Source organism: Phocoena phocoena, chromosome 9 (genome assembly GCF_963924675.1).
Source record: "Phocoena phocoena chromosome 9, mPhoPho1.1, whole genome shotgun sequence".
NCBI lineage: Eukaryota > Metazoa > Chordata > Mammalia > Artiodactyla > Phocoenidae > Phocoena > Phocoena phocoena.
The window spans coordinates 59,998,778-60,015,617 of NC_089227.1; the positions used below are offsets into that span (position 1 = coordinate 59,998,778).

Here is a 16,840-nt window from a genome sequence, read left to right on the forward strand (position 1 = left end):
GATCCATATTTTGCAGTATTGCTATAGTCTGTGTTAGGGGATTATAGCTATTTTGTAGTTTAATTTTAGATTAATCCCCTTTGCTTTTTCTTCTTTTTCATTTTGGTGGTTTTGAAGAAGTGGGAAGTAAACATACCTTTATTCCTTTCTCTTAAAATGTATTTAATACAGTGTGAAAAACTGTGCTCAAAAACATGTATTTCATTTAAGAAGTCGAATAACCGTATTAAGTACCCATGCCAAAACCTTTTCTTATTCAGTAAAGCTTTGCACGAGGTGTGACTCTAGTCTGACATGTTGGGTTGCAGTGAGTTCCATGTCACGACAAAGGGAAGAGAATGTCTGTAAGAACACACATGTACTAGAAGTAGAGCTACCAGATTCTGAGGCAGCTTTAGGGACTGGTTTTTTTTTTCACCACCCTTCTTATTAGTTGTTGTCTTTCACAGCACTTTGCTCCTCTCTGCACATCTGCTCTAAGATCTCCATGTGAACCATTTTCCTGTGCTTACTGATAGTTTCTGTTCTCTTATAAATTCAGACTACAGAATAGACACCCCACCACCCCAGTCTCTCTTAACCTTTACCTACATGTGACCTTTCTGCTTCAGCTGTCTACAGCTGACCAGTGTACTCTCTTGCTCTTTCTTAAGTCATTAAAAACAAATTGGCCCAGACCATCTTTTTGTGCCACCCTGGTTTGTTGTTCCTAACCAAACCATAAATGGACTTTCTTGGATCAGTTCACTTCTCAAGCAGGTTGGGGATGTTGGAGAAGGGAGCAGTAGGTCAGCAGGGAAGCAGCAGGGAACCATGGATGGACAGTTACCCTTGGTAAGTAAGGGAGCAGGATAGAGCTGAATGCATAACATTTCCTCCTTCAGTCTCTACCAATTTATTTTTAATAGAGTACTTCAGGCAAATACTTAGTACAGATTGAATATTGTAGGAAACTAGCTAATATTTGTATCAAAATTGACGAGAAATCTGTTTGGTGCTATTTTCTGTTTGCATTGTGACTTCAGAAGCATGGTATGGCCGTAAGACCACTATACTAGGAGTCAGGATAGATTCTAGACCTGATTTTGCTGTTCTGTGAAAGGCTTCACTTTCTTCATTAGATAAATTTTGTAAAGGTCAGTGGAGTAGAATAGTTTCTAAGGTACTACCTAGCTATAAAACCTTGCGACTCAAATTATACTATAAGCTGGGAAAGGTACTTTCTGCAAGGATGATCAGAATAAACAGCTATTATAATGAAATCATAAGTTCAGATTAATGTAAAAAATTAGAAACAAGAATGATTGGACCCATACATTAGAAAAGGGTGCAAGAGTTTTGTAGTGAACTAAATTCTCCTCATTTAAGCTTGTTTTATTTGAAATCAGGTGCTGTTTATAAACTGATTTAAGTCAGATATTATAGTCACAAACTGTTTTCCCAACTTAAGTTGCACATAGGTAGTGTATTAGTGTAAGTGTAATATTGAAGTTTGAAATTCTTCTTCCTGCTTTTTTAAAAAGCATAGTTGGATATTCAAAGTAGTGAAGTAACATGGATTTCTTTTACTTTTTAGGATTTAAGTGTCCTGTATGCTCAAAATTTGTACCCTCAGATGAAATGGATTTGCATCTTGTGATGTGTTTAACAAAGCCAAGAATAACCTATAATGGTAAGTCCAGTGCTTTAAAATAATACTTTAAATTAGAATTATCTTAGATTTTATGAATTTCGTGTTTCAGGTAAAAGTTAAAAGGCCAGGAAGGACTATGAGCCCTGAGCTAACTGGTATCCTAATTAGGTCTGGTGCTTTGGCTGTGCCATTCTTACCTGACCACAATCTCCAGATACTCAAAACCATGGGAGAGATTTTCAATGTAGTCCTGGTACATTTTGAAATAGACTTGAAAAAAAAAAAAAGGAATAGTTCATTAGTGACTTTAGATGAATAGAATGAAATAAAGGAAAAATGAGAGCTTTTTCCAGAATTTCATAGATAAAAAGACAAACTTCAAAATCCGTGGAGAAATTTTAGATTTTTCAAATGTAAAATTCGGTTTGAAATAGAATGAGTAAGAAGAGTACCAGTAAACAGTGAAGCCAGTTGAAAGATTGACTTCTTGATCAGCAAATGTTTTTTCAGTACCTGTCAGGTATGAGGTATATAGTGTTAGGAACTTGGAATATAGCAATGAATAAAACAGATGGATCCTACAGCCTAGGATCAACCAAAGGTTAATCAATGTAGTAACACTTAGTCAATAATCTGAGATTTCTCCTCAGATTACAGAAATCTTGTCGGGGTAAAATTTAACACTGAAGTGAACACGTTATTTTGAGTAGCTTTTTTGCAAAATGTTTTAGGAATCTCTGTCTTGATAAGGTAGTGCTTCAGCCACACTATTATAGTAATAATTGAGCACTTTTTCCCATTTTCCAGTGTATAAGTGAAAGTAGCTTTTAGCATTTCCTTTGAATAGTAAATGTACCTGTTGATTATTATATATAAACCTTTCTGCATTAGGAAATTGAATTGGCTACTTTTCATAATCTAATTGAGATTCAGTTACTTAAGAAATAAAAGACATTTTTATTCAGGTTCAAAATTTGAGGTAAAATTGATTGGGCTTGTTTCTTATACTTACTCTATTATCATTACCCTCCATAATTATTACGTTTATTACAAGTGTTTTTAAAATAAATATCCTTAAATCTTAAGATTCTGGCCTTGAATTTTAAAAGCCAAGTGTATTTCCTTTTACCATATAATATATTTGCATATAATCTTAGTATTCTGTTTATTTACTTTTTGTGTAGTGTATTTGGATATAGTCTTGTTATGTGTTGATATTTGGCAGTTTTTAATTTCCTGATTTAACTGTGCTCAAGTCATTAAAGTTTTCTACTAGATCACTTGTGTGGTGGCTTAAAAAGCAATATGTAACCCTCTGCTTGGGGATACTGTGATCCAAGAATTCAGGTTTTAAATATTTGACAGTATTCCAATTTAGAAGTTAGTAAACTTAATGTAAAAAGTAAATAAAGTTGCAGACATTTTTAAGAATGGCTTCCTACTTTAAGGTAGTTAGACCTGAAATTTTTTAATTTGTTACCTATAGATTAACGTCTATAAACATTCACAACAGGAGGCAAAAACAGCTTCTTTATAAACATATATGATTCTTGAATTTTTTAAATGTGGACAGTGGCCAACTGTGAGTTAAAAGAAGGAGGAGCTGTGATTGACGGGTTTAGGTTAGATAGAGGTGGCAGATTGGTAATGTACTTTCCCATCACAGGCTAGGAGAATTCTAAGGTTTTGAAGGCAGAGCCCTGTAGGGGAGGAAAAAATAATCCCTTTACCTTTCTGAGTTCTTGGCTGAGACCCCTGTAATAAAAGACAGATTAACAAGAGGAAAACAAATACAAATTTATTAACAAGTATACCTCCTGGTGTACATAGGAGGTACCCAGGGGAAAAATGAGCTGATCTCCAAGGTGATTTAGAGTGTGGGCTTAAATAGCATCTTCAGCTAAAGACAAAGAAGAGAGTGAGGGTGGGGAGGCCAGTTGTGGGGGGTCACCAGGAAAATCATGACAAACAAGAGGTCTGTTACGTGGATATAGGTTAGTGCCTGCTCCACTGAGAAGATTCTCTTGGAGTAAACTTTGTGATTTAGAGCAGCCCTCCTTCTCTTCCTGGTAGTGAGAAGGAAGACACCCTTGCAAATGGAGAGTTCTTCTGTTCAGTATTATGTAACAATCTAAATGGGAAAAAAATAGACACATGTATATGTATATGTATAACTGAATCACTTTGCTGTACACCTGAAACTGTCAGCACGGTTAATCAACTATGCTCCAATAGAAAATAAAGAGTTTTTAAAAAACGTATATTTCCCTGACTAAAGGGTAACTTCTACTTTCAGAGCTTCTCTTGAGTCTGCTATTTCTCAGTCATTTAGAAAATAATCCTTATGCCAAAGAAGCATGTTTTAGGGTAGCATATTCTGCTACCCTTCAGTCGCCAAAATCTGATCTATCAACGATATGAGCCTGTGTGAGAACCAGCCCCTTTAACACCTAAGCAATAATCTAGGATTATTATGAAGTTTAGAACAAGGTGAGTTGGAGAATCCTGAAATGGAATCTTTTTAGTCAGCTGGACTCCTCACAGCTTCATATTTTAATTCCTAAAAGTTGATTTCGTAGAGAGAGATGCATTAGAGAGATTGGGTCTCTAAATGGTGTTAATACTCAAACAAGAATTTTATTCAGTGTAGTGCTTATTAACTAAAACCTTTTGCAGCCTTTCCTAAAGTAGCTAGATCTATAATTTTTAAATTTATTTGTTAAATGTGTATTAATTGAACTGTCTACAGACATTCACAGTTAGCAAGGAGAATAGTTGGGCTTATTTTTCAGGCTGGGTATTATTTATAGTCAAACTCCTGAATAGGATGAATTCCAGAAATTTGACTATAACTTGGTGATTCGGAGTTTCAAATTCATATTCACAGAGATGATATTCTGAATGTTGGTTTGATTTACCAGGCTAGCCCACAGAAGCTTTCTTATTGTTTTTTAATCTGTAATATATTCAAATACCCAAGTCCTGGCAACTGAAGAAGAAAATTGACTCGCCAGGTGAAAGCTCTCAAGATTTAGGCAACTGGCTCAGCAGAAGTTCGGGTAGGAGGCCCAAAGCAATCATGGCAGGGAATGATTCAGAGTGATGTGAGTGGTTATGTATTTGCGGGTGGTATTCTTGGCAGAATGGAAAAAAAGTTCAGAATGACACAATGAGTGTTCGTAGATAGATAGCCCTTAAGTCAGAGACTGCCTGCTTCATATACTTGCCCCTCTTTCATGGGCTTCATTGTTTAGTTCATGGACCTAGTAATTTGATGTATGGTCTTATGAACGTAATATAAATGTTGCAAGCATAGAGTCTATTTCCTTGTTCCTCATCTTCTAAAGTATTTCAGAACAAACAAATGTGAAATAAATATTGATAGCAAATTTTTACTCTTGATTTTCTTGGTCTTTAAACTTTACTGGATCATAGCATGTTTTGCATCATATAAAGTTCAGTTTTCATTTTAGACTTCTGTGATTGAACTCGGTATTTAAGAAATCTTTGTGTTGTTTTATTTGTAGTTAGTACTCTGTGTGTGCATGTGCACCCAAAGGAGGTGTAACTTGAAATAAGTTTGTCTTCTGAGAGTTAATTATAAACCTATATAGTGAATCAAAAGAGAGCTTTTCAAAATCATCAGAAAGAAGACTGACTTTATGGAGAGAGTAAGATGAATATTACTCTTTTAAAGTAATCATTTTTGAAGAAAGATTGAGTCAGTTTCTTTTTTTATAAATTTTTGGCTGCGTTGGGTCTTCATTGCTGTGCATGGCTTTCTCTAGTTGCGGCGAGCGGGGGCTACTCTTTGTCGCGGTGCGCAGGCTTGCAGTGGCTTCTCGTTCTGGAGCACAGGCTCTAGGTGTGCAGGCTTCAGTAGTTGTGGCACGCGGGCTCTAGAGTGCAGGCTCAGTAGTTGTGGCGCACGGGCTTAGTTGCTCTGCTGCATGTGGGAGCCCTTAGATCAAGGCTCAAATCCGTGTCCCCTGCATTGGCAGGCAGATTCTTAACCACTGGGCCACCAGGGAAGCCCCAATTTCTTTTTTTTTTTTTAATTTTTATTTTATATTGGAGTATAGTTGATTAACAATGTTATGTTAGTTTCAGGTGTACAGCAAAGTGATTCAGTTATACATGTATCTATTGTTCAGATTCTTTTCCCATTTAGGTTATTACAGAATATCGAGCAGAGTTGCTTGTGCTATACAGTAGGTCCTTGTTGGTTATCTACTTTAAATACAGCAGTGTGTACACGTCAGTCCCAAAGATTGAGTCAATTTCGAAGTGAACTTGTGCTATAATAAAAGTGAGGGAAAAGGATCTCATCTTCTGTGCTGTTGGTGGGAGAGTGTATCTTATCTGCTTACTTGGATGTTGAAGAAAATTTGCAGCAGACAGTCAGTGCTTGATTCCAGTGTGCACATGTTATCTTCTAATGACCTGGCTTTCCTCCGTGTAGCATGTTTGCAAGAAAGTACGTATTTTCTCCCTCTGTAATTGCTTTCTGGCTTTTCAGGCAGTTGTGGGTCTCATTTTAAGTTATAAACTTGCTTTCTGCCTTACATACTACATTTTCTTGGTTTTAAGACCTCCCCCCCACCCCCACCCACGCCGCCGGCACTCCCACACACACAATTTAATCTTTCTGAATTCGGGAGGCTTTCTGAAATTGGCATGTCTCTTAATTAAGGTTAAAAAATGTATTTGTCAGTTACGGAGCAGAATTTTAAATAAGGACGTAGTTATCATTGCCTAAGTTTGTGTGACCTTGGCCTTCTGTGGAAGATATCTACTGTCTGATCTGATGACCCTGTTCATCTGTTTGCACTAATTTTTGAGGCTGAGTTTTCTTTACGTTTTTCTTTTTTTTATAAATTATTTAATTTTTTAAAAAAATTTTTGGCTGCGTTGGGTCTTCATTGCTGCGTGCGGGCTTTTCTCTGGTTGTGGCGAGTGGGGTCTACTCTTCAGTGCGGTGCACGGGCTTCCCATTGCGGTGGCTTCTCTTGTGGAGCACACGGGCTCTAGGCACGTGGGCTTCAGTAGCTGTGGAGCGCGGGCTCAGTAGTTGTGGCCCACGGGCTGCAGAGCACAGGCTCAGTAGTTGTGGCGCACAGGCCTAGTTGCTCCGCGGCTTGTGGGATCCTCCCGGACCAGGGATCGAACCCGTGTCCCCTGCATTGGCAGGCGGATTCCCAACCACTGCGCCACCAGGGAAGCCCTGTGGTTGAGTTTTAGCCACAAAATATGGATTCCTTAATAGTGGTTTTATTTATTTTAAAAAATAAATTTATTTATTTACTCATTTATGGTTGTGTTGGGTCTTCGTTGCTGCACGCGGGCTTTCTCTAGTTGTGGTGAGTGGGGTCGTTGCAGTGTGCGGACTTCTCATTGCAGTGACTTCTCTTGTTTCAGAACACGGGCTCTAGGGGCGTGGGCTTCAGTAGTTGTGGCTCGCGGGCTCAGTAGTTGTGGCTCATGGGCTCTAGAGGGCAGGCTCAGTAGTTACAGCACACGGGCTTAGTTGCTCTGTGTGGCATGTGGGATCTTCCCGGACCAGGGCTTGAACCTGTGTCCCCTGCATTGGCAGGCAGATTCCTAACTGCTGAGCCACCAGGGAAGCCCAAAATGTTTGTTTTTAAATCATTAAAAAATGAATAAGAAGTAAGTTAAAATCAAGATATATTGTGAATAAGATGAGATTTGAACTCTTTAGACATTAGTCACTGAAATTAAAATCTCAACTGATAGGGTAAGCAGCAGATTAGACAGAGCTGCAAGGAGAATTAGTAAAGTATAAGATGGATCTGAGGAAATTACAGAGTGTAATAGAGAGGTACATGGCATGGAGCCTGTAACAAAAGATCTACCATACATATCTCCTAAAAAGAGATGGAATTGACTTGGTTTCCAGTTCCACATGTAAGAAGTCTGCAAGTAGCCATTCAGTCCTAAAAACAAGTAAAAAGCCAAACAGACTGAAAAATCAACAACTCTTCTTAGATCCATAAGAGATGGGAAGGCACAGGGCAAACCACTGCCCCCGCAGATTGTGGAGATACGCAAATACAGAGAGTCACGGGTTTCAGCTTACTGCAGCAGACTCAGTGGGAACCAGTGCCAGGGTAAGGAAAACCTGGACTGTAAATGTTGAATTGCTGGGGGCTTAGCATGGACAAATCTGAGAGTTTAAAAACTCCAGGGAGATCCCCACAATATTTTAAGATTTACCACTAGGAGTTGAACCAGGTTCCCATGGTAAATGTCAGAGAAAAATACCCTTCTCCTTCTAGCAGGGGGATGGGAAAATGAACTATCTTGAAATATGCCAGAGGACTCTTAACAAGGTTTGCCTCAAGGGAAACTAGTTAACCAGAGCCTAACTGACCTGGGAGAACGGTAATACTCAACTCGGGCCCACTCTAGCCATCCTGTTCTACCTAATGCAGGAGAAGAAATCCTGAGAAACACTGTTGGTTTGTTTGGGTTTTTTGTTTTCTTAAATTTTTATTGGAGTATAGTTGATTTATAATGTTGTGTTAGTTTCAGGTGTACAGCAAAGTGAGTCAGTTATACATATATCCACTCTTTTTTTTGATTCTTTTCCCATACATGTCATTACAGAGTACTGAGTAGAGTCCCCTGTGCTACACAGTAGGTCCTTGTTAGTTACCTGTTTTATATATAGTACTGTGTATATGTCAGTCTCAATCTCCCGATTTATCCCCTTACTCCCTGGTAGCCATAAGTTTGTATTTTACATCTACGACTCTACTTCTGTTTTGTAAGTTCATTTGTACCCATTTTTTGGATTTCACATATAAGCGATATCATATGATATTTGTCTTTCTCTGTCTGATGTCACTAAGTATGACAGTCTCTAGGTCCATTCATGTTGCAGCAAATGGCATTATTTTGGTCTTTTTTATGGCTGAGTGATATTCCATCATATATATGTACCACATCTTATTTATTCATTCCTCTGTTCCTGAACATTTAGGTTGCTTCCATGTCCTGGCTATTGTAAATAGTACTGCACAGAACATTGGGGTGCATGCATGTATCTTTTCGTATTATGATTTTCTCTGGGTATATACTGAAGAGTGGGATTACTGGGTCACATGGTAGTTCTGTTTCTGGTTTTTTAAGGAACCTCCATACTGTTCTCTATAGTGGCTGTACCAGTTTACATTCCCACCAACAGTGTAAGAGGGGTCCCTTTTCTCCACACCCTCTTTAGCATTTATTGTTTGTAGATTTTTTTGATGACGGCCATCTGACTGATGTGAGGTGATACCTCATTGCAGTTTTGATTTGCATTTCCCTAATAATTAGTAATGTTGAGCAGCTATTCATGTGCTTTTTGGCCATCTATATGTCTTCTTTGGAGAGATGTCTACTTACGTCTTCTGCCCATTTTTTGATTGGGTTGTTTGGTTTTTTTTTAATATTGAGCTGCATGAGCTGTTTATATATTTTGGAGGTTAATCCTTTGTCCATTGATTCATTTGCAAATATTTTCTCGCATTCTGAGGGTTGTCTTTTCGTCTTGATTATAGTTTCCTTTGCTGTGCAAAAGCTTTTAAGTTTCATTAGGTCCCATATGTTTATTTTTGTTTTTATTTCCATTACTCTAGGAGGTGGGTTAAAAAAGATCCTGCTGTGATTTATGTCAAAGAGTTTTCTTCCTGAGTTTTCCTCTAAGAGTTTTATAGTGTCTGGTCTTACATTTAGGTCTCTAATCCATTTTGAGTTTATTTTTGTGTATGGTGTTAGGGAGTGTTCTGATTTCATTCTTTTACATGTAGCTGTCCAGTTTTCCCAGCACCGCTTATTGAAGAGACTATCTTCTCCATTGTATATCCTTGCCTCCTGTGTCATAGATGAGCTGGCCATAGATGCGTGGGTTTATCTCTGGGCTTTCTATCTTGTTCCATTGATCTATGTTTCTGTTTTTGTGCCAGTACCATATTGTCTTGATTACTGTAGTTTTGTACTATAGTCTGAAGTCAGGGAGCTGATTCTTCCAGCTCCGTTTCTCTCCCTCAAGACTGCTTTGGCTATTCAGGGTCTTTTGCGTCTCCATACAAATTTTAAGATTTTTTGTTGTAGTTCTATAAAAATTGCCATTGGTAATTTGATAGGGATTGCATTGAATCTGTAGATTGCTTTAGGTAGTATAGGCATTCTCACAATATTGCTTCTTCCGATCCAAGAACATGGTATATCTCTCTATCTGTTTGTGTCATCTTTGATTTCTTACATCAGTGTCTTATAGTTTTCTGAGTACAGGTCTTTTACCTCCTTAGGTAGATTTATTCCTACGTATTTTATTCTTTTTGTTGCAGTGGTGAATGAGATTGTTAATTTCTCTTTCTGATCTTTCATTGCTAGTGTATAGGAATGCAAAAGATTTGTGTGCATTAATTTTGTATCCTGCACCTTTACCAAATTCATTGATTAGCTCTAGTAGTTTTCTGGTGGCATCTTTAGGATTGTCTATGTATCGTATCATGTCATCCGCAAACAGTGACAGTTACACTTTTTCTTTTCCAATTTGTATTCCTTTTATTTCTTTTTCTTCTCTGATTGCCATGGCTAGGACTTCCAAAACTATGTTGAATAAGAGTGGTGAGAGTGGACATCCTTGTCTTGTTCCTGTTCTTAGAGGAAATGCTTTCAGTTTTTCACCATTGAGAATGATGTTTGCTGTGGTTCTGTCATATATGCCTTTATTATGTTGAGGTAGACTCCCTCTGTGCCCACTTTCTGGAGAGTTTTTGTCATAAATGGGTGTTGAATTTTGTCAAAAGCTTTTTCTGCATCTATTGAGATGATCATGTAATTTTTATTCTTCAGTTTGTTAATATGGTGTATCACATTGATTGATTTGCGTATATTGAATCCTTGCCTTCCTGGAGTAAATCCCACTTGATCGTGGTGTATGATCCTTTTAATGTGTTGTTGGATTCTGTTTGCTAGTAGTTTGTTGAGAATTTTTGCATCTGTGTTCATCAGTGATATTTGTCTGTAATTTTCTTTTTTTGTAGTATCTTTTCTGGTTTTTGTATCAGGGTGATGGTGGGCCTCGTAGAGTGAGTTTGGGAGTGTTTCTTCCTCTGCAATTTTTTGGAACAGTTTGAGAAGGATGGGTGTTAGCTCTTCTCTAAATGTTTCATAGAATTCACCTGTGAAGCCATCTGGTCCTTTTGTTTGTTGGAAGATTTTTAATCACACTTTCAATTTCATTACTTGTGATTGGTCTGTTCATATTTTCTGTTTCTTCCTGATTCAGTCTTGGAAGGTTATACCTAAGAATTTGTTCACTTCTTCCAGGTTGTCGTTTTTATTGGTATAGAGTTGCTTGTAGTAGTCTCTTGGGATGCTTTGTATTTCTGCAGTGTCCATTGTAACGTCTCCTTTTTCATTTCTAATTTTATTGATTTGAGTCCTCTCCTTTCTCTTGAGTTTGGCTAATGGTTTATCAATTTTGTTTATCTTCTCAAAGAACCAGCTTTTAGTTTTATTGATCTTTGCTCTTGTTTTCCTTGTTTCTATTTCATTTATTTCTGCTCTGATCTTTATGATTTCTTTCCTTCTACTAATTTCAGGTTTTGTTTGTTCTTCTTTGTCTAGTTCCTTTAGGTGTAAGGTTAGATTGTTTGAGATTTTTCTTGTTTCTTGAGGTAGGATTGTACTGCTATAAACTTCCCTCTTAGAACTGCTTTTGCTGCATCCTATAGGTTTTGGATCACCGTGTTTTTGTTGTCATTTGTCTCTAGGTATTTTTTGATTTCCTCTTTGACTTCTTCAGTGATCTCTTGGTTATTTAGTAACATTTTGTTTAGCCGGTATGTGTTTTTTACATTTTTTTCCCCCAGTAATTGATTTCTAAATCTCATAGCGTTGTGGTCAGAAAAGATGCTTGATATGATTTCAATTTTCTTAAATTTACTGAGGCTTGATTTGTGACCCAAGATGTGATCTGTCCTGGAGAATGTTCCATGAGCACTTGAGAAGAAAGTGTAATCTGCTGTTTTTGGATGGAATGTCCTGTAAATATCAATGAAATCTATCTGGTCTATTGTGTCATTTAAAGCTTGTGTTTCCTTATTAATTTTCTGTCTGGATGATCTTTCCATTGGTGTAAGTGGGGTGTTAAAGTGCCCCTCTATTATTGTGTTACTGTCCATTTCCTCTTTTATAGCTGTTAGCATTTGCCTTATGTATTGAGGTGCTCCTATGTCGGATGCATATATATTTATAATTGTTACATCTTCTTGGGTTGATCCCTTGATCATTATGTAGTTTCCTTCCGTGTCTCTTGTAGCATTCTTTAAAGTCTATTCTATTTGATATGAGTATTGCTACTACAGTTTTCTTTTGATTTCCATTTGCATAGAATACCTTCTTCCATCCCCTCACTTTCAGTCTGTATGTGTCCCTAGGTCTGAAGTGGGTGTCTTGTAGACAGCATATATATGGGCCTTGTTTTTGTATCAATTCAGTGAGCCTGTGTCTTTTGGTTGGAGCATTTAATCCATTCACATTAAGGTAATTATTGATATGTATGTTCCTATTACCATTCTCTTAATTGTTTTGGGTTTGTTTCTGTAGGTCCTTTTCTTCTTTTGTTTTTCCCAGTTAGAGAAGTTCCTTTAGCATTTGTTGTAGAGCTGGTTTGGTGGTGCTGAATTCTCTTAGCTTTGCTTGTCTTTAAAGCTTTTGATTTCTCTGTGGAATCTGAATGAGATCCTTGCTGGGTAGAGTAATCTTGGTTGTAGGTTCTTCCCTTTCATCACTTTAAATATATCATGCCACTCCGTTCTGGCTTGTAGAGTTTCTGCTGAGAAATCAGCTGTTAACCTTGTGGGAGTTCCCTTGTTAGTTGTCATTTTTCCCTTGTTGCTTTTAATAATTTTTCTTTGTCTTTAATTTTTCTCAATTTGATTACCATGTGTCCCAGCGTGTTTCTCCTTGGGTTTATCCTGCCTGGGACTTTGCGCTTCCTGGACTTAGGTGGCTATTTCCTTGCCCATGTTAGGGAAGTTTTCGACTATAATCTTTTCAGGTATTTTCTCAGGTCCTTTCTCTCTCTCTTCTCCTTCTGGAACCCCTATAATGTGAATGTTGGTGCATTTAATGTTGTCCCAGAGGTCTCTTAGGCTGTCTTCATTTCTTTTCATTCTTTTTTCTTTATTCTGTTCTGTGACAGTGAATTCCACCATTCTGCCTTCCAGGTCACTTATCTGTCTTCTGCCTCAGTTATTGTGCTATTGATTCCTTCTAGTGTATTTTTCATTTCAGTTATTGTATCGCTCATTTCTGTTTGTTTGTTCTTTAATTCTTCTAAGTCTTTGTTAAACATTTCTTGCATCTTCTTGATCTTTGCTTCCATTCTTTTTCCAAGGTGCTGGATTATCTTTACTATCATTATTCTGAATTCTTTTCTTGGAAGGTTGCCTATCTCCACTTCATTTAGTTGTTTTTCTGGGGTTTTATCTTGTTCCGTCATCTGATACATAGTCCTCTGCCTTTTCATTTCGACTGTCTTTCTGTGAATGTGGTTTTTGTTTCACAGGCTGCAGGATTGTAGTTCCATTTCATAAATCTTTATGTCTTGCCTTTTGTTTTCTTCTCATATTACTTTCATAATTTTTTTAAATCATTCCAACATTCAAAGCAAGTTTTCCTGATCATAAGAAATCAGAAGAAACAACACAGAGATATTGAAAAGACTTTTGGAGTGTGAGAAAACCCAGTAAACCTTTAGAGCTGTCCTCAGAGAGAAATGATTTTTTCCTCTGGTCCCAGTTCTTACTTTGGTTGGGATGTGGTATTGGCAGACTCTCATCTTAAAGAAATGCTAATGCAAATTAATAAAATGCATTTCCAAGTTTATCTCATTTTTAAGTTTCTTCTGTATTAGAGCAAACGTAGGACTCAGCTCAGGTCTATCAACAGTTTTGCCCCTTCGTAAAATATTTTATATGTACATAGTAAAAGGTAAACTAGTCTATTTAGGTATTTATTCTAGACCTTGAAAGGATTAATAAAATTTGGAGAGAAATGCAGGGTGAGCTCAGAAATAACAACTAGGTAGTATAGTTTAGGGGAGCAGAGCATGATAAAAGGGAATTGTAGGTGAGAAGATAAATTTAGGGCAGTTTTTAAATAAATTATTTGGAATTTGGAAGATTAATCTTGCATTCATGTGCAGAAATATTTGTAAGGAATGTAATTTCTTTAAAGACTAGTTTGGAGAGTGGTGTGGTAGTTTATGTAGGAAGTGGTTAGATGATGTATTAGGAGGAGAAAGAGACAGGTGAAGAATGAATTGGGTTTAGTGAGTGCTGGAAATGGGGAGGGAGGTGTCACAGGTGACTTGAGGATTGGCAGTGGAGGACTCAATTTTGGGTAAAGAGATTGTAAGAGAATACCTAGCTGCTCTAAACTTTGTGCCAGGGATGTTGGTCTTTGCAAAATGTGAAAATTGTGAAGTGTGATTCTTTTCAAAGGATTTTTCCAAAACGAGTAAGGGTTAGGGTTAGGGTCACTGAGTATTTTGTTGCTTTCAAGAAAGATTTTATAGAGGACTATTGAAGAAATGGCTTGTGAATATTTTTTCAATGACCATTTATTACTTGTATAACTTTTTTTTTTTTTTAATGGTTTTTCTCTCTCGTTTAAGTCATCTTGGCCCTGATAATTCACAGCACTGCCCTGCATTTGCCTCAGAGATGGCCTTGAGAAATATCTTCCCAGATACTGAGTGGTTTGGTTTCAGGGAAGGCAGTATTAACAGAGTGGCTTTGCCTTTTTGGTGAATTGTATTTAACTCTTAACATTTTAACAGTGTATTAAGGTAATAGAACAATAAAAATAATAAAAATATTCTAGGTAGTTTCACTCCTTTGCTATCTGAATATTTATAATATTTATGATTTGCTTGATTTCTCCCATTTTTTGCTGGACTGATTTTGGGATCTCTAGGCTTCTTGACCTCTAAATACCTCCTAGATTATTGTTACTTAGGATTTCTTTTATTTTGCTCCCTTTAAACTGTATTTCTTGGTATTCAGTTCTTAGACCTTTCCTTGTAATGCTTTTTGGTATGAGAGGCCTTTCTGTAGCTGAAAAATCTTTGACACCCAGTACCCAAATCTTGGTTTCTAAATACCATTCTCCTGTAAAAAGAAAACAGGGCTTCTTGGAGAAATGGCTGATTCGAGGGCTGGAGCAGAGAAAATAAAAGCCTGGAGATCTTGTGTTGTCTGAAAGCAAGGAAGTGCTCAAAAATCAAAAAGATGAGGGCACAGGAGCCAACCTGAATGAGCTCGCAGTGAATAATTTGAGCAAGAAAATTAATATAGCATGGTATTGGATTATAACTCAAAATATAAAATAAATATATCTGGTTCCATCAATCAGTCAGTAAAACAGAAGAGTAAAAGTTTAACTTGGAGATTAAGCCTAAGAGACATTTCTTTTAAAAAAGTTGTTTTTTTAAAAAAAAATTTAACGTTCCTATTTGTGGTGATCTAAAAGAATTTTTTAATGGGCCGTAGGTGCTCTCTGATTTTAAGTATCCCCAAGACACACTAAGACATATTGTATATGGCACAAATATAACTTGAAATACGTAATCTTAGTTTATTATCACCCTTTCAATAATGGATGAAAGGGATTTTTAGGGGGATGAGAGCTACTGTTGTAAGCCCCAGCAACAAAAGACTTCATAATTTTCTCTTCCTCAGGTTTTAGAGGGAAAATGCGAGTTAATTTTCTCGCATTTTTATATTGTGGAATTCTCATAGTGAAGGGCTCCTATTATGAAGTCTTACTTTCTAGCTTCAGACATTTTATGTTTATTATATACAGAATACAGATGAGTGAATATAAAGTATAGCCTATTATTCATTAATGTAAGACTCAACTGGACTGTACATGTTTTACACTATATTAAATCTTACAAAGAAAAGATGTTTACTGTCTTGCTCAATGCTTTTTTTTTTTTTTTTTTTAAGATTTTCAGTTTATCTGTTAAGGAGCATGATTTATCTCTACATTTGTTTTGATTCATTGAGAACCTATATCTTTAGTGTTAAACTTGTTAAATTTTTGTGTAGTATTTTATAGTTTTGCTACTGTTATGGATGGCATTTGCTTACCGTTTGAATATCAAATTGGTTTTGCTGGTAGAAAACGAAGACTGGTTGTAGGCGAGTCTTTGGATTTTCTAGATTTATGACTTCGTCTGCAAATGAAGATAACATTTTCAAGTGTTTATGCACATGTGTTGTTTCTTTGTCTTACTGCATTAGTTTGAAGCTTACAAATGATGTTGATAATAGTGGTGCCAGTGGACATGCCCGTCTTATGTGTCTGTAGTGTTTCATTGTTTCATAGATGCTTGCTTAGAATTTTGGTAAATCATCTTTATTGTATGTCATTCTTGTCTCATTCTCTTTTACTTATGGCAAGAAACAGCCTAATTTTAGTAAATGCTTTTTCCCCTTTTTATTTGTTGATAAATTACGTTGGTAGATTTTCTGATGTTTCAGTTGAATTGTGTTGATTTCTAATGTTGCTGGATTTAACTGTTTGATCATGGATTATTAATCTTTTAAAACAATGTTACCAAGTTTGCGCTAGCTAAAGATTATGTTAGTAAAATAAGTGGGAAAGCTTTCCATCTTTTCTCTTCTCTGGAATAATTTGAAAAACCCAGGAAGGACTGTTCTTTTCATATCAGATAGAATTTGACTGTAAAACCATCTACCCCCCCCCCGCCTTTTTTTTTTTTTTTGCGCGGTATGCGGGCCTCTCACTGTTGTGGCCTCTCCCGTTGCGGAGCACAGGGTCCGGACACGCAGGCTCAGCAGCCATGGCTCACGGGCCCAGCCGCTCCACGGCATGTGGGTTCCTCCCGGACCGGGGCACAAACCTGAGTCCCCTGCATCGGCAGGGGGACTCTCAACCACTGTGCCACCAGGGAAGCCCAACCCCTTTTTTTTTAAGGTAGATCTTTGACAGTCCTTATAACTTCAGTGATTATTAGTATATTCATGTTCTTCTACTTCCTCAGTCAATTTTGAGAATTTGTATTTTGTTAGAAAACAATTGTTTTCTTCTAAATGTCCTAATTAATTGCCATAGCATTGCATTAACGTTTTCTTACAAATATTTTAATTTTTAAAATAT

The 16,840-nt window shown here is 36.9% G+C and overlaps 1 protein-coding gene across 1 annotated transcript in view; it reads left to right on the top strand.

The window, feature by feature from the left end:
- Positions 1-16,840, top strand: part of ZNRF2 (zinc and ring finger 2) — a 96,014-nt gene that overhangs the window by 50,935 nt on the left and 28,239 nt on the right. The window contains exon 2 of the mRNA XM_065884250.1: positions 1,577-1,672. Coding sequence (XP_065740322.1) covers positions 1,577-1,672 — 96 coding nt within the window. The remainder of the gene's footprint in view (positions 1-1,576; positions 1,673-16,840) is intronic.